The sequence below is a fragment of the Dermacentor silvarum genome, chromosome 1 (genome assembly GCF_013339745.2).
Source record: "Dermacentor silvarum isolate Dsil-2018 chromosome 1, BIME_Dsil_1.4, whole genome shotgun sequence".
Taxonomy (NCBI): Eukaryota; Metazoa; Arthropoda; class Arachnida; order Ixodida; family Ixodidae; genus Dermacentor; species Dermacentor silvarum.
Genome location: NC_051154.1, coordinates 123,042,336 through 123,062,513, shown reverse-complemented (window position 1 = coordinate 123,062,513; position 20,178 = coordinate 123,042,336). Strand labels below are relative to the sequence as shown.

Here is a 20,178-nt window from a genome sequence, read left to right as displayed (position 1 = left end):
CGTCGTCACTACAGGGTGTTTCTACGAAGACTTTAGGTAAAATATTTAAAGAAAGCCGTTTTGAAAAAAAAAAAGGATGGTTCCTTCGGAGACATGGAGTCAGTGATGGCGACCACGGGGTGATACGTGGTAATTAGTCGCTAATTAACAAAATATTAATCAACTTCTATCTTTTAGTTTCAGCGGACTCATATCGTAACTGGGAAATTGAAGCGAGCTCTCCGTACAAGCCATATCAACTGCTGGGCACTCTACTGTCGCAGCGCGATGGTTGACTATTGCTGGGTGACGTAATAAAAATTGGAGGACGCTTAAGGTGGTGGTCCCACTCCGGCGGCACGAGCCCCCCGTTTTCAGTACTTTTGGACTAACCGTGGCGGCTCTTCTACTTAGGATATAAAGTTGTGGTATATACCACAACAAGCTTAATTCTTGTAGATTCCAACTATATATAATATAAAGAAATTGATTGATTTGATTTAGAAATAAATGTTCAAGAACAAGCGTGAGATACATGGTTTTTGCGAACTGTTTCTCAGTTGTGACCATATTTAGAAGAAACTACTGCACTTACTGCATTGCGGCTTGCTCTGTAGCTTTAGGACATATTTATCTAGTTCCTAGACGTAGCAAATTAATTTTGAATTTTTATTTTTGGGTAATTTGCTTTTGAAAATTGCCAAATATCGCAATCTTCTGTTGTAAACAGCCCGGCAACTACATGCTCAAGGAAGTTAAATTTTTGATAAAGTAGAGTTCAAAGAATTTCCATTTAGGACGCAAAATTTCATTCACGTACCTTTATTAGTTTTAAACCGCAGCTTCGTAGCTTTAGTACCTTCCCACAAAAATCGGCAAAAATAAAACCAGGATTCGAAATATTGCTTAATTTCGGCAGGATTATTAGGAAAACTAATAAATTACATGAATGAAATTTTGCGTCCTAAATGTAAATTCCATGAACTCTACTTTGTCGAAAAGTTAGTTTCCTTGAGGATGTAGTTGTGGGGCTGTTTACAACAGAAGATTGCGATATTTGGCAATTTTCAAAAGCAAATTATCCAAAAAGTAAAAATTCAAAATTAATTTGCTACGTCTAGGAACCAGATAAATATGTCCTAAAGCTACAGAGCAAGCCGCAATGCAGTAAGTGCGGTAGTTTCTTCTAAATATGGTCACAACTGAGACACAGTTCGCAAAAACCATGTATCTCACGCTTGTTCTTGAACATTTATTTCTAAATAAAATCAATCAATTTCTTTATATTATATATAGTTGGAATCTACAAGAATTAAGCTTTTTATGGTATATACCACAACTTCATATCCTAAGTAGAAGAGCCGCCACGGTTGCTCTAAAAGTACTGAAAACGGGGGGCTCGTGCCGCCGGAGTGGGACCGCCACCTTAAGCTTAAGCTTAAGCTTAAGCTTAAGCGTTATCGGGCCCCGTTCGCATCGCATTTTTCTTTATGAGTAGGCTTCACTGCTACACAGAACGGGAAAGCCAGCCTACAATGACCAAGCTTACACCGATCCCCTTAAAGTCGGCTTCACTTTTAAACAGAAATGCATTGCTGGGAAGGCGTTTTTCCAGGGGCAATATAAGTCGTCTCATATTAAAATGTGAAGGCCCTAGGACCTTTTTTATTATTTTATTCATTGTTTGCTATTGCCCCGAACCCACCGGGGTGGCTCAGTCAGCTAAGGCGTTGCGCTGCTGAGCACGAGGTCGCGGGATCGAATCCCGGCCGTGGCGGCCGCAATTCGATGGAGGCGAAATGCAAAAACGCCCGTGTGCTTGCGTTGTAGTGCACGTTAAAGAACCCCAGGTAAACAAAAAAAGTTGTCGCAGTTTCACCTAAAAGGCGAAGCATCAATTGCGATAGCAAATTTGTAGAGAGCTATACGGAGTAATGATATTAGCTTTATCAGCCTTATAAACTTGGACATGCAGCAGCACCGGCAACACGCAGAACTGTTGTCGACGCCGTCGGCGTTTTGCCCGCGTTCGCTCAAAATGCGTGCGGCGTTGGTGACTGTTGCCGGAGCCTCTGATATAAATAGGCACTTGGTGCCGCAGCTAAACGTCGCCTCCCTTCCCTGCCCCTCCCCCCACAGCCTTTCGCGCGTCGGAAGAAGGTACGTTTACTCTACATATATGGTGATTGTAGAGGAGGAAAGAGACGCCTACTTCTGCAGCCCTTAAGGGAGCACAGCGCAGAACGCGCGTTTGTTCTCCGCCGTGCGTTCACTCCCCGTGAAAGCGCGCGTCCCTCGCGCCCTTTCACTCGCACATACAGCGTTCGGCAGCGCGCGGCGACGATTTCATCTCCATTGACGTCATACGGAACCTCACGGCGACGGCGACGCCGACGGCAGAAATCTGCTTTTGAGTGTCCATATAATTGCTATCGCAATAATAATTCGGAGCCCTCCACTATGGCGGTTTTGATTATGGCCTCATAATCAAAACTGGTTTTGGCACGTAAAACCCCAGAAAAAAGAAGAAGCAGTTGCCCCGACGCGCGCGCGTGTCCAAAACGCATTAGGCAGGCTAAGTCCCAATGCCGAGGATGCGAGCGCCATTCGGATTTTCGCAAGTAACTTACCCGAGCGCGCCGCTTTTGGTATGGTAGAAATGCTGGAGAAGGTGTTTGTGTTTGAGTTTCCTCGTAACAGAATTATGTTTTCTCGTAGATTCAAATTACAATCCAACGCCACCATGTCTGTAGGTTGTGGTTAAGTCATACTTTACCATTTTTCTGACAGATTTTACTGTGAGAAATTCAATTTTTGTTTACTAACACCTTGCGTCACGTGGAGGGCCTGCGCGGTCGGGGTGGTTCGGGATGATTTTCTCCGCCACGGACGCCGGCGCTTACGTCGACACCAGCGTCGCCTAGAGGGGCGCGGCTTTGCTGCGCTCGCTGCAGCCTCCCAGTTTCGGCTTCGCGCGCTCTGATAGCCGAAATTCGTAGTGCCACAGTTCCGCGGGTAATCCCATTTTTCCAGATCCAAAAGTTGATATGGCTTGTACGGAGAGCTGGCTCGCTTCAATTTTCCAATTAAAATTGACGAGCCTGCTGAAACAAAAAATTAAATGATAGATAACTTTTTTTGTTAATTACGACCAATTACCACGTATCACCTCGCGGCCGCCACCACTGACGGCATGTATCCGAAGGAACCGTCCATTTATTTCAAAACGGCTATTATGATATATTAAAGTCTTCGTCGAAACACCCGGTATGTAGTCAGATAAATGCGATAAGCGTTTAGGACGTTGGGCTCTCCATCAAGCCTCTGCAGAGCAACGAGAACAACCTGCACATATGTGCACACCTTTATTCTCGCACAAGCACACAACTTGACTAGGCAGGTGGTGCAAAATGGCAGGTGGGAGTTGCAAGTCCATTTGATAGCAATAGACAGTATATAGATCGATCAAAAAGCTATGTGTATCTCATAACCAACGCTAGAACTTTATTGCTTGTATGAAAGGCCATGCTTTGTGTTAGGTTGGAAACGAACTGGTGGTGTTGATGGAGTGTCTGTCACAGGGCACCATGCTGTTATAATGAAAAAGTAAAAATAAATAACGCCGTAATTTATAATCGTAGCCTCAGCAAACATTTGACCAACTGACGCGATTCGCGAAAATTAAATGCCAAAAATTTAACTAGGGAAGGTGGGTTGTTGTACTCAGCGACACTCCGCAAACTTTGTGCCTGTTGATAATTATTTTGAGCTCTGCAGCACTTTGTTGCGGTCAAAACGACAAGTAAGCTCTTGAGGACGGCCTAAGCCAATTCTTCGGCCCATGCACTCTCTGATGGGTATTATTTCAAAATAATTCCTAATCTACCTGCCCTTGGGCAAGAGGTGGTGAAATTACATTACTGTTTAAGGAACCTTAGTTTCTTTATATGTAAAAGCTTACTTAAGCTTGTACTTGGTCAGAAAAAAAATTACTTTTGGTACGCACCATTGACACTTACTGGCTCGTCCGTGGATCCGCCATTCGGTGCGGCGGATGATGATGAAATATAGAATCGGAGGAAATGGCAAACCTTGCGTACGCCTTTTGTCTATAACGACTGCTGCAGTCACTTTCAGCTCAGCAGGACTGCTTTACTTCGCAAGCATTTCTCGCCTGAAGAGACCATCCGCCATCATTCTCACACATATACAGTCATGGGCAGAGCCGCCTTTTATTTGCTGCCAGAGGCGCAACTAAATTTGATGCGAGCTTCGCATGCTCTGCATCAGTTGGGAGCCAGCGGCGTCTTCCGGGCCTGGCAGGGCGGAAGTTCGCCGCGTGGCGGTCGGCTCTCGTTGTCCTCTGGCAGCAGGATGCGCATCTCGGCGTTCAGCAGGCACCAGCGGCGCGAGCTCTCCCATGCCATCCTGCGAGGACGGGTGTGCATCTATCGATGGTAACAGAACAATGCCAACACGCCATGGCGCAATAGTGAGCCTGCGCCCTCTTCCGGTCGCGCGTGTTTATATGTCACTGTATTATATGCCAGATCGTTTTCTGCGTTTGCAAGTATCGTATGCCTCAAGTACGGATATGATTTGGCGCCTAATAGACGGCGAAATCGATTTCTAAATTTGTGACTACAGCCGCAGAGAAAAACTGTTGAAAACCATGCGGGCTGCCGTTTTGCAGCCCGCCATCGACATTTAGCCCACTTTGCTTCTGAGGAGAAAACAGGAATCCAACAAAACAACAGCTGAGGCCAAGTGTTTCTTTCAGAATCGCGCCTGTACGAACGTTTCACTTATACGCTATCTCCTGCTTGAGCTGCAAGGTTGTCTTTCGGGCTTCACAGCGACGCGCTGTAGCCGATGACTATCGGCCGGCCGGCCGCCCCAAGCCGTGTTACGAGCGCACTTCGGGACCTTGAGTGACACTTTAGTCTACGCGTTTCTAAACGGGAAAACATAGCGCACTCGCATTAAAAAAAAAAAAAAAAAAAAAAGGCGACAGACTACGAACGCTTTTTGTGATGATGTAGATTAAAAAGTCAGGTATTTCTAAAAAGTGATTGTTTGATACACTGTATTATTTATAAAAACAAACTTATAATCTATGTTTTTTTTTCAAAAAAACGAAAAGATTTTTTATTATAAGAGTGTGGCAAGTCAATGCCGGCCAAGAAAAATGTCTAGCCAATGCAGAACGACATAGCGGTGTGCGACGAGGCGGCATTTGATCCTGCTAGAACAGAATATGAGCGCTATTATCTGTGCGCAAGAGCTGTTCAACCACTAAAATGAACTTCTGTGTCCCTTTTTTATGCATTACATTTTGTAACATTAAAACCGCTGGCGGCAAGGCTACGCACTCGGCCAGCAAAGTGCGTTCCGTGAACGCACTTCGACCGGAGCACACTCTTCTGTGAGTGACACTCCACTTGCGACGTTTAGATTAGGCAAAGTGCACTTAAACCGAGTGACACTCTCCGTAAGTGCACTCAACTTGCCCGCTTGACAGGGGTAGTTTCACCTTCCGCCGCTTACATCATCCTGAAGTCCTTGGGGCCGTCTAACCATCTTTGAAAATAAAGCTTTTTTACAATTATCGGTCCTTAATGGTTCATCATGTGTGATTGATGATCAGATATGTTAATGCTGTCACTATCACTGACGCATCGTTTTTCAGCCTTTTATGCAAGGGTAATCCGCAAATCTGATATATATATATATATATATATATATATATATATATATATATATATATATATATATATATATATACACGGGGTGATCATTTTTGGTTACGGAATATTTCAATATTTCCTGCGGCAGATAGCATAATTCTGAGCTGGATTATTCGAAGAGGCAGACATCATTAGCACGATAAATCGAAACACATATTCAACTAATTAAAATAACTAATTAACTTCTTAATGAATTACATTACGACACATTTCGAAATTTACGAATGGTAGCCGGTGAGTATCAAGACGTATCCACTTGAAATGAATTTCCAGCATGGCACCAGTTTCGTGATATTATTTCCCAAAGTGTGGGATGAAATACATAGGCGTTCCAGTTAATTTTGTGCTTCAATGTACAAAAGTGCACTCTTGAAGATGCCTCACCAACTAGCCCAAGCAACCGCTTTGCTCAGTCACAAAATCCTTTTGTTAAAAAAAAAAGTCGCAGTCCCGCCCGAAAGGCGAAGCATCGATTGCGATAGCAAATTAGTAGACAGCTATACGAATAAGAATAGTAGCTTTCACGGCCGTATAAACTCGTAAACATTCGCTTACAAACTAAATGAACATGCATAGTGTCACGCGCGCAAACATAAACACATCTCACTCGATGAACGCGGACACCAGCTCTCAAAACGCTGGCGTGAGGAAGAGCGGCAGCAGCAGTGAGCGAATTGGCCTTCGTGCTGCCTCTCACTTCAACGCGAACTAAGCAGCGAGAACACAGCGCACACGAAGCTATGAGCCCTCGGCTCACCTAGAATCTGCACTAATCGCAGATCGCTGTCAATAGAGAGTTATAGCTCAGCGGGTTTACGGGCCAGCGTAACGAGCGGGCGAGCGGAGAGGGCAGCGAAGCGTCGCACCAAAAGTTTTAGCTCAGCGATCCGTCGCTCGGTTGAACTGAGTCAGAACCACGGAGTAAGATAAATCTTACTCCGTGGTCAGAACTGAGCGCGATTCCTCGCCACCTGTCGGACAAGGTTGGAGTTAGCGTCAGCTCGCGGCCAAGCGCTCGCTTCGGGTTCTCGATCGCGGTCATCCACTTCAAATCGTCGCCAAACGGCCTCGTAGCTGAAACCTCTCGCAGTATACAGAGGTCCTCTTCAGTGGTGAAACACATCCGTGGCTTTTTCGCCTCCAGGCGAGCCAGAGCCGCGTTTGAATACGACGCCGACGACATGGGGCTGGTCGCGCGGGTGGTCGCCATGTTTGTTATTAGTGATTTTATTGAAGAAGAAAATGACGCTTATTTCTGCTGCCCAATAGGGAGCACGGCGCAGCGTCATGGGAAGGGGAACAAGGAGATAAAGATGTTGAGAGGAAGGGAAGAGAATGAGAAGCAGCAAGAGTCTCATCCGATCATGGAGGAGGCTGGTGATGGAGGCGGGGGCCTGCTGGGGGCGAGCGCTTGCGATGGGCGGTAATCCCGTCCAATTCACAAACTCCAAAAGGCTATGGAGAGCTTGGAGGTGGGGAGGCGACGGGAACAGGAGGTCGCTGGTTGTCACAGCAGGTAGACCATGGTTCCTGTAGGCAGTGATGACCCTTGAGCGGTCCTGTGCCAGCGCTGGGCAAGCACAGAGAAGGTGCGCGAGGGTCTCGGGGTCGCCGCAACGTTCGCAGGCCGGTGAGGTGGAGCGTCCCTTGGCGTGCAGCCGCGCCGCCGTTGTTGCGTCCCGAATCGGCCGGGCGCATTCTTGGATTGTTTCCCATCGTGGCAGGCCCTTTCATGAGCGTCGCCCAGACGGCGACAGTGTCAGACACCGACGAGACGGGCAAACAAGCGCCCCAACTCGGCAGTGCCATTCTTTGGGTGCTTCCCCCGATGCCACCCCTTTCATCAGCGGCCGCCTACCTGGCGACGCGGCCGACAGCGGCACTGACGTTCGGACAAAGAAGCTCACTTAGAAGCGACCGACCGCAACCGCCACCCCTGCGTTAGAAGCAGGGATTAGCGTGAAGGCCATTCTCCCGACCCTGGCAAAAAGAACGTCGGAGGGCAAGAAACTCAGTCACCGACTTTCGTGGAAGGAGTGTCAACCCCCTGTTTCCGGATTGCCTCGTCCTTGCTTGCTTCGAAGGTGCAACATTAGAGGCGGAGTTCAGCGAACAATACGATCCCTCTGATTGGCCGCATCAAGGTCATCTGATTCCCTAGTCGGGTTAACTAGGGAAGACCGATGTTTTATAAGGAGACACCTTGAGTGCAGTGGTGTGTCCTGTCGCGTTCTGATATGTGCTCAGACATGTAGTGAGCTGAGACTTTAAAAGCACTCCCCCATGGAGTGGGCTTCCATATTTGGAGCCACTGTAAATATGTAGAATAAACCCCTTTTTCTCTCGCTATACTCCCGGACGTACTCATCCCTTTGGCTGAAGGATCACCGGCCTAAACGCTACCCGAGTCTCAACACCGTCCAGACACAGCCCGTGCGCAGTCAAAGCAACGTTGCGCGTTCCCTCCTGGTAAGGCCTGGAAGTGGCCTGAGACCGTTGCCGTTTGCAACTCTGGCATCCGGGTGGACGGTTGTGAGCAGTTTTTTCAGGCGCTGCCTCGAAAAATCCGAGGAAGCAATTGCTCGTGTGAGCGGCACTTCAGGATGGTGGGCGGTTTTGGCGAGGGTGTCCGCTGCCTCATTACCGGCTATTCCCACATGGGAAGGCAGCCAGTGAAACGAGATGGTGACCCCCGCGGCAGCCAATGCTGAGAACTTCGAGATGAGCAGGGCCTCCGTAAGCCCTGATCGGCGGTGGTTGATTAGGCTCTGGAGCGTTGGCTTCGAGTCGCAGAGCACTGCCACCGGTTGCCCAGGAGGGTCCTCAGCCAGGACATCAGCGGCTAGGTGGAGCCCCGCTAGTTCTGCCGTGGTGGAGCTCGCGGCGAAGGGGATCCGACATTGTCTGTTGACCGCCCTAACCGGAATGGTGCAGGCTGCAGCGGCCGATCCGTTCGCCATGACTGATCCATCTGTGTAGACCAGCAGACTTCCTTCCAGCTCCTCGTGGAGTTTGCACTGTTGCAGTGCTGCAGCTGGTGTCTGTCGTTTATTCGCTCCATTGAGCGAGAGGTGGACGTCCGCTGGTCGATGGTGTGGTGGAGGCAGCGCGATTGTCACAGGGGGGTCCGTGATCACCTGCTTGTACAGCAGGCACATGCAGACCTCACATCCGTGAGGACGGCTGGCTGCGGAGTCTAGCCAGCAGGTCTCCGCCATCCGGAGCACGATGAAGGCGGTCAATGTGCCCCAGGGGGCGTTCGAGCATCCTCAGCGAGAGCGGCCATTCACCAGCCTCTGCCAGTGTTGCAGCAACCGGTGAATGCTTTGGGAGCCCCAGGATGCTCCTAATATATAGCACCTCTGTGCAGACCCTCCAGCTGCTCTCTCCTGGCCGGTGTAAGGTTGACCGATGATGTTTATTTCGCAAAAACGCTGGTCCGCTGGGCGCGCTCCGCTGGGGAGAGGAAGCCGGCGGAGCGAAGGGCCCGCTCCGTAAACCGTAAACACGCTGGCCACGCCAGCGTACTGCACATGCGCAGTGGCGTCTCCGCTCGCCCGCTGGCCCGTAAACCCGCTGAGCTATAACTCTAATATAGGGCCCGCGCTCAGCCGCGCCATACGCTTCCACTCGCACCTACAGCGTACGGCGCGCAGTCACGGTGTTATCGCACTTGGACTTTATACGGAACGTCACGGGGACGCTGACGGAGGAAATGCGCCCCGAGTGTCCATATAATTGCTATCGCACACAGTGCATTATTACGGCGAGTTTTATGGTGCATATATCCCTAAACTGGTGCAATTCTGGAATTTCATTCCAAGTGGATGCGCCTTGCAAACACATCGGCTACAATTCGTAAATTGCCATATGTGCCGTAAAGTAATTGATGGAGATGTTAATTCGTGTATTTTTGTTGATTAGTTGAATATGTGTTTCAATTTCTCGTGCAAGGAATGTCCTCGCCTCTGAATAATCCAGCTCAAGGTCTAGAATTGTTACCTGCAATTGCTGATTTTGAAAAATTCCGTAATATATTTATACACACAGATCCGAGATTCCGTATATATATATAAGCGGTCCGTAGGGCCACAAGTCAGAAAAGGTACGAACGCCGAAGATACGGCTTCAGGCGAGAGACGTGAACGATTTCGGTGGTGCGGCAACGGCGGTCAGTAGCCGTGCTAACAGGAGCGATGCGATAGTTTACGGCAGATGTTCTTTCAAGCACGGTGTACGGGCCGAAATACCTGTGAAGAAATTTTTCACAGAGCCCCGGCACTCGAACAGGTGTCCACAGGAGCACATCGTCGCCTGGGCGGAACAAAATCACACGACGCGTCGCATCACAACGGACTTTCCTCTTGTTCTGAATGGTCGCGGTGTTGGTACTCGCAATTTCACGGCAGTGGGCGATGCGGGCGGCGACCTCTTCAGGAAGAGATGTAGATGGGACGAAGGGCGTAGAGAGAAAGGTGGTGTACGTCCAAAACAAATGACGGTGCACGGCCGTACACGAGGAAGAAGAGGCTGTAGTTTGTTGTGCGTTGAGCGGCAGTGTTATAAGCAAACGTGACAAAAGGAAGTATAGTGTCTCAGTTTTTGTGGTCGGGTTTTGGAGACAATGTCGGACAGTGTTCGATGGAAACGCTCGGTAAGACCATTGGTTTGGGGATGATACGCTGATGTAGTCTTATGGATGGTGTTTGAGGCCTGCAGGACTTCAGCAAGAACATGCGAAAGAAATGTCTTGCCATGGTCACTCAGAAGAAGACGAGGCGCGCCGTGGCGCAAGATAATGACGTGCAGGACAAACTCGGCGACTTCAGAGGCAGCACCAGAAGGAAGAGCTGCCGTCTCAGTGTAGCGAGTGAAATGGTCTACGGCGGTGACAATCCAGCGGTGACCCGCGGGTGTAAGCGGAAAGGCACGCGGGTGTAAGCGGGTGTAAGCGGTGGTATAAGTCCATCCACACGAATTCGAAGGGAACGGACGGGCACGGCAACGGTTGTAAAGTGCCGGCGGGAAGAACGTTTTCGGTGTTGGCATGACGCGCACGAAACGACGTACTTGTTTTTGGCCGGACCAAAAACAGCTAGTCCTAATGCGGTCGTAGGTTTTGTGAAATCCTAAGTGGCCAGCCGTTGCGTCATCGTGAAACGCTTGTAAAACTTGTAGTTGAAGTGAGCGAGAGACGACCTGGACCCATCGGTTACCGGTAGGGTGGTAAACTTGCCGAAATAATGATACACCATGTAGTTTAAAACGTGCAAGTTGTCGTCTTAAGCGGCTGTTGGGAGGACGGGATAAGCCAGTGAGCCGGTCGATAATTGTGCGGCAGTATATATCTGCACGTTGGAGGGAGGCGAGGTCTCCGGATGAAAGAATGTCTATCGAGGTCACGAACCGTACCGGGGCCATCGCCTTGGTCGATTGGCTGGACGGTGCTGAACGGATGGAAGGTGAAACATGGGCATTTGGCGACAGCGGGCAGCGAGACAAAGCGTCAGCATCTTGGTGTTGCCTGCCAGACCTATATATGTGACAGTGTCGGTTGGCGAGAGAATTCGAGGCAGGACCCAAGGGCGATGAAGTACGGTGGAATGATGACGGAGAACGACGACGGGGTGAGCGAGACATGCCTTGGGACAGCGGAGGTGAGGGCGAGCGACGTGACGAGGATATGTAGGGTCCAGGAACGTAGGCGTAGGATCTGGGAGCATAGTCTCTCTCATAGGCGGAATAACCACGTCGTTCATCTTGCTGGTGCCGGCTGCAGAAACGGGATATGTGACTCCGAATGCCACAGTAGAAACATACTGGGCGTGCAGGGCGCCATGGAGAGTAGCATGATTGTGCAGGGGCCTGCGCTGCCATCGATGCCAGGTGGTCACAGACAACGTCAGCAGGTGCGGACGGAACTGGTACCTCGAAGCAACCTCTGCATAAGGCCCACAAACAGGCGCAGGGGACCGGGCACGTGCGACACTTGTCAGGGACGCCAGTTCTTCTTTGGAAGGAGGAGAAGTTGGGAGGAGGAGGAGGAGCGCGCACAGACGCAATGGATGTGTTGGCGGTAGCATGGCCGTGAAGCTCCTCTCTCACAACTATGATGCGGATGAGCGCTCGCAATTCATCATTGTCGGTAAGGCGAGCGTCGCAGGAGGCGCGTGGAAGACGAAAGGAGGAGAGCGTGGCAAGGCGTTGACATGTCGTGATGATATCACGAACTGTAGCAGGGCTCTGAATGACAAGAGCGTTAAAGGCAACGGTGTTGATGCCCTTCAGGATATGGCGGATACGGTACTCCTCGGACATGTCACTCTGAGCGCGACGGCAGATGGCCAGGACGTCTTCAATGTAGGAGGTGCGAGATTCGTTTGCTCCCTAGATGCGGGTGGCGAGCGTCTGTTTCGCTACTTCGGAGCGCCCAGCAGACGTGCCGAATATCTGACGCAGCTACTCAGTAAAATTGGACCAATCAGGAAAGTCGCGCTCATGGTTGAAAAACCACATTTTAGCGACCTCACTTGTGGAGCTTGTGGGCCTCGTCCCAATGGTTGTAAGCACTCGCCCTGTCGTAATGGTCAAGCCAGTCTTCCACGTCTTTGCCGCAAAGGCCAGAAAAGACCTGAGGATCGCGTTGTGGTGCGTTGACGGACCAAGTAGGCCCAGCTGGTTGAGCCGGGGTGGTTGCAGCAGTGGAAGCGTCGGTTTGTGCCATGACTGTTGTTGGCGAGCACAGCCGTCGACCAGAGCGGAGCTCCAGGGGTGACCGGTAGAGCAAGAGGACGTGGGAAACAACGCACGCTCTACCACTTGTAAGACGACGCCGCCAGGTACGAAGACAGATCCTTTATATTATAATGCAGCCGCGCGAGCTAGCCAGCGAGCACCAACAGGACAAACGATGCTGATGATTATGAGGATGGATATATGCAAATGTAGACGATGATAACCTATACAGCGCTCACAATATTATATATATATATATATATATATATATATAGAGTGAGAGAGATGTGTGTGGTCAGATGGTCAGATGACTTGTTGTTTGCTCCCCACTTGAAAACTATAGTTGGTACGCCGCTGAAGCAGTCGTATCCTACACGTATACGGACGCCAGGGAGTCTAATTCCATATGTCCTGTTCATTTTCTGGCCAAATGTTCTTTGATTGCCTCTCCTAAGCGAAGCAGTAGTGACTACAAATCTCGGAGTGCTCAGTATACTCAACGTGACCTGAGCAAAAAAGTTGCCATACCGCCAGAAGCTTGACGACCACCCATCGATTGAATGGAAGAAATAATACCTCCTTGAGCTGCGTGCACTTCACCTCTATCGATCGCATCGTTGTAGCCATTTACAAGTATAGATGATGTGGTTATCATCGAAGAGCGCTCTATAAGTATTTGGTCGCTGGGACGAGTCGCAGAAGTCTTCCCTGACCAAGATGAAGCAACACGAGCCTGCCGTGAGAATACTCAAGATGGCAAGTTTATAAAAATACCAGTGCAGAAACTGTAAAACCTCGTGTTGTACCGTGTGTACCGGGAGCTTCGTGCTGCTGGTCGCTTCATGGCATCGCCGAAAGTTCGTTTAAGCAACCTCCAGCACTATAGGCGCGCAGGAAGACGGCTCGCCCTTAGCCCTGGAACCCGCTGCAGGTGACCTCCAGCATACGGTGCGCGGGCTGCGTAGAACTTTTCGAAGCCACGGCCGGGCTACAGTATAGGAGACGCAAGCTCCCTTCTCCTAGCGCGCACTCGATCATGAGACCTCCAACATTTGGCGCGTCGCGCGCGGAATTAAAGACGGCGAACTGTGATTAAAGTACGCTCTAACAGAGTGTCGAACCAAAATCTTTTACGTTGCGGTTTTCGTTTCGCTATACCGAAAACGGTTCAGCACCGGTTCAACTCTGGAGTGAAAAAAAAAAAAATTCCGGTTGAAACCGGTTTGAAGCGATTCAAGTTTATTTGCATAACCGAAGGATAATGACAAGAAAACAGCACAAACTTATTTTGTGCAAAAGCTTGACGCTGCTGCTAAGCTGCCCTGAAAGAGTACGTCTTCAGGCCGCACGTAGCGGCAAAGGAATGATGCAGATCGAACACCAATGCTGGACTCAATGTGAAGCGATGCTCTAGTGAAGGAGAGAGAGGAAAATATATTGAGAAAACGCAGAGAGTGCTCTGTAGAATGCTACTCTGTTCAGAAGGAAAGTGAAGAGGAGAAAAATTGAGGACTGAGGAGTAATGATGAGGGCAGGCAGTAAGATGCGATTATACAGGGCGGTTTTTTAGCTGCACCAATTTTTGAAAAATTGCCTGTGGCAGATGGCAAAATTCTAACCCTTCATCTAAATTACTTGATGAGGCGGCCATTACTTCTGCGAGAAATCAAAATGCTTAATTGACTAATTAACATAATTACGCTAAAAATTTTGACTAATTACTTCACGGCACATATGTTAATCTACGAATTGCTAGCGAGTATGCAAGGCATATCGACTTAGAACGAATTCTAAGGACGGCACAGGTATCGAGATACGCGCCGTCAAACTTGCGGTAAAAATGCACTGTTGTTCCGCTTACTTTTTATAGAAAACGCTGTTTTATGCATTGAAGCGCCAAATTAACTGGAACGACAATGCATTTCGTCGGACATTAATATATCGAAAGTGTGGGAACGTGCTCGCACCTGAAGGCTACGAAGGGGAAGACGGACCAGAGCAGGGACTGGCCCAGGAGGGCAGCGGCGTTCAGCAACTGGTACATCCAGGGCAGGCGGCCCCACATGCGCACACTCAGTATCCAGGCGAACGCGAACACGTGCAGCAAGCTCAGGCTGAACAGGACGCCCAGCAGTGCGTACACAAGCGGCTCCTTGCGGCCCTCCGGGTGACGAAGCAGGTCGCAGAAGGTCCTCGTCCTCCGCAGGATCGGGTAGCTGTAGTGGCAGATGTTGCACTCTTCCTCCCTACGTTCCGAGACCCACCGTTCCATGCACGGCTTGTGCGCAAAGCCGATGCTGCCTGCACGAGTGGCACTTGTTGTCATGCTTTGAAGTTTGCCTACGCTATTGACTCTGCGTACAAAACGTCCCAAGTAGGGTATGGCATCTGCGCATGCAGAGTGCTGCTAGCTGACACTCTCTTTTGGGGAGTGCTAAATTCGTTTTAAATTAAGCAAGCCGCTTGCATCCGATACTTCTAAAATCTATATCCAACGTGGATACCGCGTTAATGGGGGCACAAACTTGGCAAGTGGGTCGACATTGTACTAGTACTCATGAAGGAGGGGCAACATGTTTTTTTTTTTTTTTCCCCTCCAACATAAACACGTGACACGCGGAAGCGTTATATTCAGCAACTGCTGAACCGATTCGCCAGTAAACTAAAACATAGTCAAATCATTGTTGCGCCTCGTGGAAACAATACTTTGTATATAAATTGAAGATAATCGTTAAAGATTCATAATTTTGAAGCAGCGAGTAAATATGCATGGATATCTTAAGTTTTGCAAACCTCACATGATAAATGAGAGTTCCCTTGCTGACATATTAAGGCAGCAGAGAATTAAGGACAAAGGAGACAAGAACGTAAAACAGACGCCACGAGTGTTGATGTCGAACCAGGTGTCGTTAAAATATGTCCAACCTAGCCAATAAACTCGTGCTACCCTTACCATGATTGCGTGAGCATATCGCATCAGCAGGCCGACTAAAGCGAAACACTATATCTTACTTGCATGTTCGCATCGAGAGTGCTGCGGCGGGGTTCCTCGATTCGCTTCTTGATGCAGTATATGTGTAATGGAGCTGCACTAATGCCGTTTGTGTAGCTATTATTGCCTCCCCCACCTTTTTTTTTTTCAAGAAATATATATATTTTTTTTAACGCCCTCAACTCTTCATGTAAACAGCCTCCACAGAACGCGCCTTTAGGAAGCGTGCAATCGAAAACGTTTTGAAGAGTGATAAGCGCACGAAATGGTATGGGCTCCTTTCTTAAATGTACTTCCGGGGGCCAACATGCGGTACTTCCAGCCGCATATGGATATTCATTTTGCTGGCAAGGACTACAAAGACATGCGACGTCAGCCGGCACGATGAGAAAACGTGATGAGACGCGCATACCTCCCGACGGCTGGTGACCGCAGACTACGTTACGGGCCAGCACGCAACGAACGGCGCTTGATGCGAAGTGTTTGTTCACGTAGGGCATCCCTGGACACGACGGGATAATCTTTAAGTACACCCACGGTATAGTGGAACCGCCTCGTTGACTCCCGCCAGCAGCGGGCAAAAGTTCGCCTGGATATTTAGGATGTTCTAACAAGGCAATTGAAATATACACAAAGGAATACATAAAAATGCACCAGACACGGGCGCTGCGCGCATATTTTGTGCCCATTTCCTTTGTTTCAGTTGGTGCGCTGGAAGAACGACAAAATGAACAAATTCGTCCAAATTGTTCGCTTCGGGAGCTACTTACCTCGGCATAGGCAAGGCTGCAGTAGGGAACCACAGCTGACCCCTCGGAAACAGATGCGGCATATGTCGGCGTCGTCGGGCTTCGTGTTCTTGCTAGAGGGCCCAGCAGGGGTGGCACTCAGCGAGTCCATGCCACCGCAGGCGCCTCCGGCGCGGCGGCTTCGTCCTCATCATCTTCGCCTCGCGATGATCATACTCACTTCGCGCTATGCCCCAGAAAATTGGACGCGGCCTTTCGTTTGCCTGTTAGCGGGCGAATCGTTATTTTTCGCCACGAGGTCGCTTTTAGAAGTCCACTGATTTTAACTGGGTGCTGCGCCTTGCGAAGAACTTACCGAACAGAGGGCAAAACGCAATGAATCATTGATGCAACCGGCAACCGAATTGACAGCGATGTCATGAGGACGAAGGTGATACATGACATCTGGCCCTTGCGTCAATAAACCACACTAATCAATCAATCAAGGTGATACATGGTGCTTGTCCAGGCAAGTATGGCGATGGCATGTGTATGCAAAGAAAGTACGACACATACATCTAGTTACATTTAAGGATTCTTTACCTCTTGTGTAACATAGTGGCACATATACCATTCTGGAGGATTGGCCAAGAACGCGGGCACACCCCAAGTGACACATACCCAAAGGGTAAAAAATAAAATAAACCAAAGAGTACGTTAAAAGGTAATTCAGCATCCTATTAAAAGATCGCTGTGCTTTAGAGATATCTCTGAGCCGAGACTACATGTTCATGTTTTATGTCGGAATTATAGTGGGACATGCCCATTCTGGAGGATTGACCAAGAACGAGCACACACCCAGTGGTACATATTGAGTAGCTAAATAGAAAAAAAATCGCTGGCACTTTCATTTGGCTCACATATAACCTTTGCATTATACAGGGTGTCCCAACTATCATGCACCAAGATTTACAAACTTGACAGTCACATTAGCATACGCCAAAGAGGGTGAAGGCGAAAGCCTGCACGCTTAAGAGACGTTCATTAAATTACTTGATATTCTCATTCGAATGCGTTCTTACTTCTTGTTTTTTCCCACCAAAGGTGGTGGCTTCGAGTGCCTTAATCAACCTCCCCCTAAGTAGCACCAAAGGTCGTGGGTTCGACTCCCATATAAGCTCGAGCGTTCGATTCCCACCGAAGGTAGTGGGTTCGAGTGCCTGAATTAACTCTTTCTTAATTAACTTTGCCTTTTTTTGGCATGATCAGCGGCATCGGAGCCAGCTGTATAGAAGAAGACGACGACGAACGCGCGAGGAGTGGCACGAGCGCGTGTCTGCGCGAGGCGAGCTTACGTGAATTTCTGTACCGCACGCCGCGTTTTTGAGGCCACCGTCTGATGAGGCACTTAAGGCTTTCGCCTTAAAATATAGAAATGCCACGTATCTGGACAGAACGAAGGTAATGTTGTGTGCCGTCGCTTGGAGATGCTCAGATTATTTTTGCCTTCCGCCTAATTACATAATTAGTCTTAATTAGCCGAGTCGTTCAGAATATGCGAATTCAAAACACCTAAACAGCTGCGATCAAAATTCGCATTAGGGAGTACCGTAATCATCGGTGAACTTAGCGCAGCTCTCAGGCGGCCGTTGCTGCGGCGAGCGTTGTCCCTCGTAACCGAGCACAGCGAATTCGGATGAAAGCGAACGCGGAGCGCAGCGGGAGATGAAAGACGGCGATAACGAAGAGAGCGCGAGGCGGAGGAGGCGGAAGCGCGAGAAGCGTAGTGCCGCGCAAGACGCGGGCTTTGCGGCGACGATGGCTACGAGATGACGCTAGAGCAGCGCGCATCGTCTGTATGGAAACAAAGTGCTGCATGAGCGGAGGTTTATGTGCGGCTGCTGTGAATCGCGCCCACGCGTCACGCTGGCTCTCACAACCTCCAGATTAACGAACGTTCGCTCGTTCCTAGGCGGTCGCTCCTACTACCTGCGATTCGCCGATGCCCCGACATCATCCGTATATTCGCACCCTCAGCGCGGTATACCGCAAGGCTCAGTTCTTTCTCCTATGCTCTTCAACCTCGCCATGTGCATCGTTCACCGCGCCCTCGAACCGTTAACCTCCATCCGCTATACTATCTATGCAGGTGACATAACCATCTGGTCTTATCTAGGTTCGCCGGGTTACATACAAGACTGCCTACAGGACGCCCTTGCTAACGCTTCGGCTGCCGCCAAAACAATCGGGCTTTCTTGCTCACCCGCTAAATCGGCTCTCCTCCTTGTCCACCATCCGCGATGGCAAGCCTCTCCCCTAGCACTACTACTGGATCGTCATCCCATTCCTCTAGTAAAACCCATAAGAATTCTCGGATTACACATCCAAGCCGATGGTGGAGCCTCTCCCGCGATCCGGCGCATTCTCCAGCAAGGGGAACAAATTCTGCACCTAATGCGTCGCGTCACTAACCGTGTTAGGGGCCTTCGCGTATCTGAACTTCTTCGTCTTCGTGACGCACTCCTTTTATCTCGCTATCGCTACCAGCTCCCTTATATAACTCTTCGCCAACAGGACCTTAATCGCCTTGACGCACTCGTACACAAAGCAACAAAAATCGCTTTGGGCCTCCCAATCAGTGCCAGGAACGACCGCCTAGCTCAGCTGGGCGTCCACAACACTACAGAAGAGATCATCGTGGCTTACCGTCGCAATCAGGAACTTCGCTTGAGCACCACCACTCAGGGACGCCACATCCTGGCCTATGTCGACTTCTCTGTCTCCACGTCCCCCTCCACCACCTCTACGGCACTTTCGTCATCCTGCGCGGTACTTCTACGCATCGCGCCATTACCTCGCAACATGAATCCCTGTATACACGCACAACGCCGCGCGGCTATAATCCGCTATTTTCAGCATTTCATCCGCACTCATCCAAACCGTCATTTCTACTACACGGGCGCTAGCGTCTCCTCACTCGGCTCTGCCATAGTGGTTCTTTCGGGCAGCTATGCTATTCTCCATAGAGAAGTCCTCTCGATTACAGATCCCACACTTGCTGAACTACATGCGATAGTAGCTGCTTGCCGCTATCTTCCCCCCAACACCCCGCACCTTCCTATCATTTTCAGACTCCATGGCCGCCTGTCGCTCCTTATTACGCGGGGAACTTCTATACCCCTTGTTAGATACGAACCCTTTTCCTTGAATCACTCAAGAGAGAGAGATAGAGAGAAACAACTTTATTTATCCCATCTTAAAGGGAAAGGGGCTGCGAGAAGAAGGCGAGAGAGGTTGTCCTACTCGCGGTAGGCCGCCTCTACCACCTCAGCCCACCTCAGGATAGCTTCCTGAAGTTCGGGGTTACGGCTGCGCATGGCAGCCTCCCACAGCTCCCGACTACTTAAAACTCTACAAAGGTGAGGGGGTGGGGAGTGGTTCTTGCATTGCCACATAATGTGGTTTAGGTCCGCTCTGCTAGCGGGACAAAACTTGCAGGCTGAGGGAGGGTATATTCCAGGGTGAATTTTGTGAAGTAAGGCAGGGGATAGAAAAGTGCGAGTCTGCAGTCTACGCCATAGCACTTCGTGTATGCGTGACGACCGACACATTAAAGGTGGGAGGGTTCGGCGACCTATGGCGGTAATGCCCGCAAATGTCGTGGTATGAAAGTAACTTGTCTTTGCAGGTGAATGCTGGAGGTAGATTATTGGCGTCTGAACCGTCCCCTAGCCTAGCCTGCGCTCGGTTCGTGAAAGCTCGAGCACTTGCGTGGACCGTTTCATTGCCGATTAGGCCTGCGTGAGCAGGTGTCCAGATTAAACTCAGAAGTTGGGATGGCGGATTATGGGATAGGATGGATAGGGCTGTCCTGCAAACCCTACCCGCTCCAAAGTTGTATATGGCAGTTTTTGAGTCACTTACTATGACAGAGTAATTGGGTATTGTTGCGGCGAGTGCCACCGCCGCCTCCTCCGAAGAAGAGGCTAGAATGGAT

The 20,178-nt window shown here is 49.7% G+C and overlaps 1 protein-coding gene across 1 annotated transcript; it reads right to left on the bottom strand.

Annotated features, from left to right (window-relative positions):
- Nucleotides 1–4,241: 4,241 nt before the first annotated feature.
- Nucleotides 4,242–17,376, bottom strand: LOC119435962 (E3 ubiquitin-protein ligase MARCHF2). Its single transcript, XM_037702673.2, has 3 exons — nucleotides 16,224–17,376; nucleotides 14,429–14,762; nucleotides 4,242–4,407 (listed from the first exon to the last, which is right to left on the bottom strand). Exons 1-3 carry the CDS (start codon nucleotides 16,351–16,353, stop codon nucleotides 4,266–4,268), a joined length of 606 nt encoding a protein of 201 aa, XP_037558601.1. The 5' UTR covers nucleotides 16,354–17,376; the 3' UTR covers nucleotides 4,242–4,265.
- Nucleotides 17,377–20,178: the final 2,802 nt, after the last annotated feature.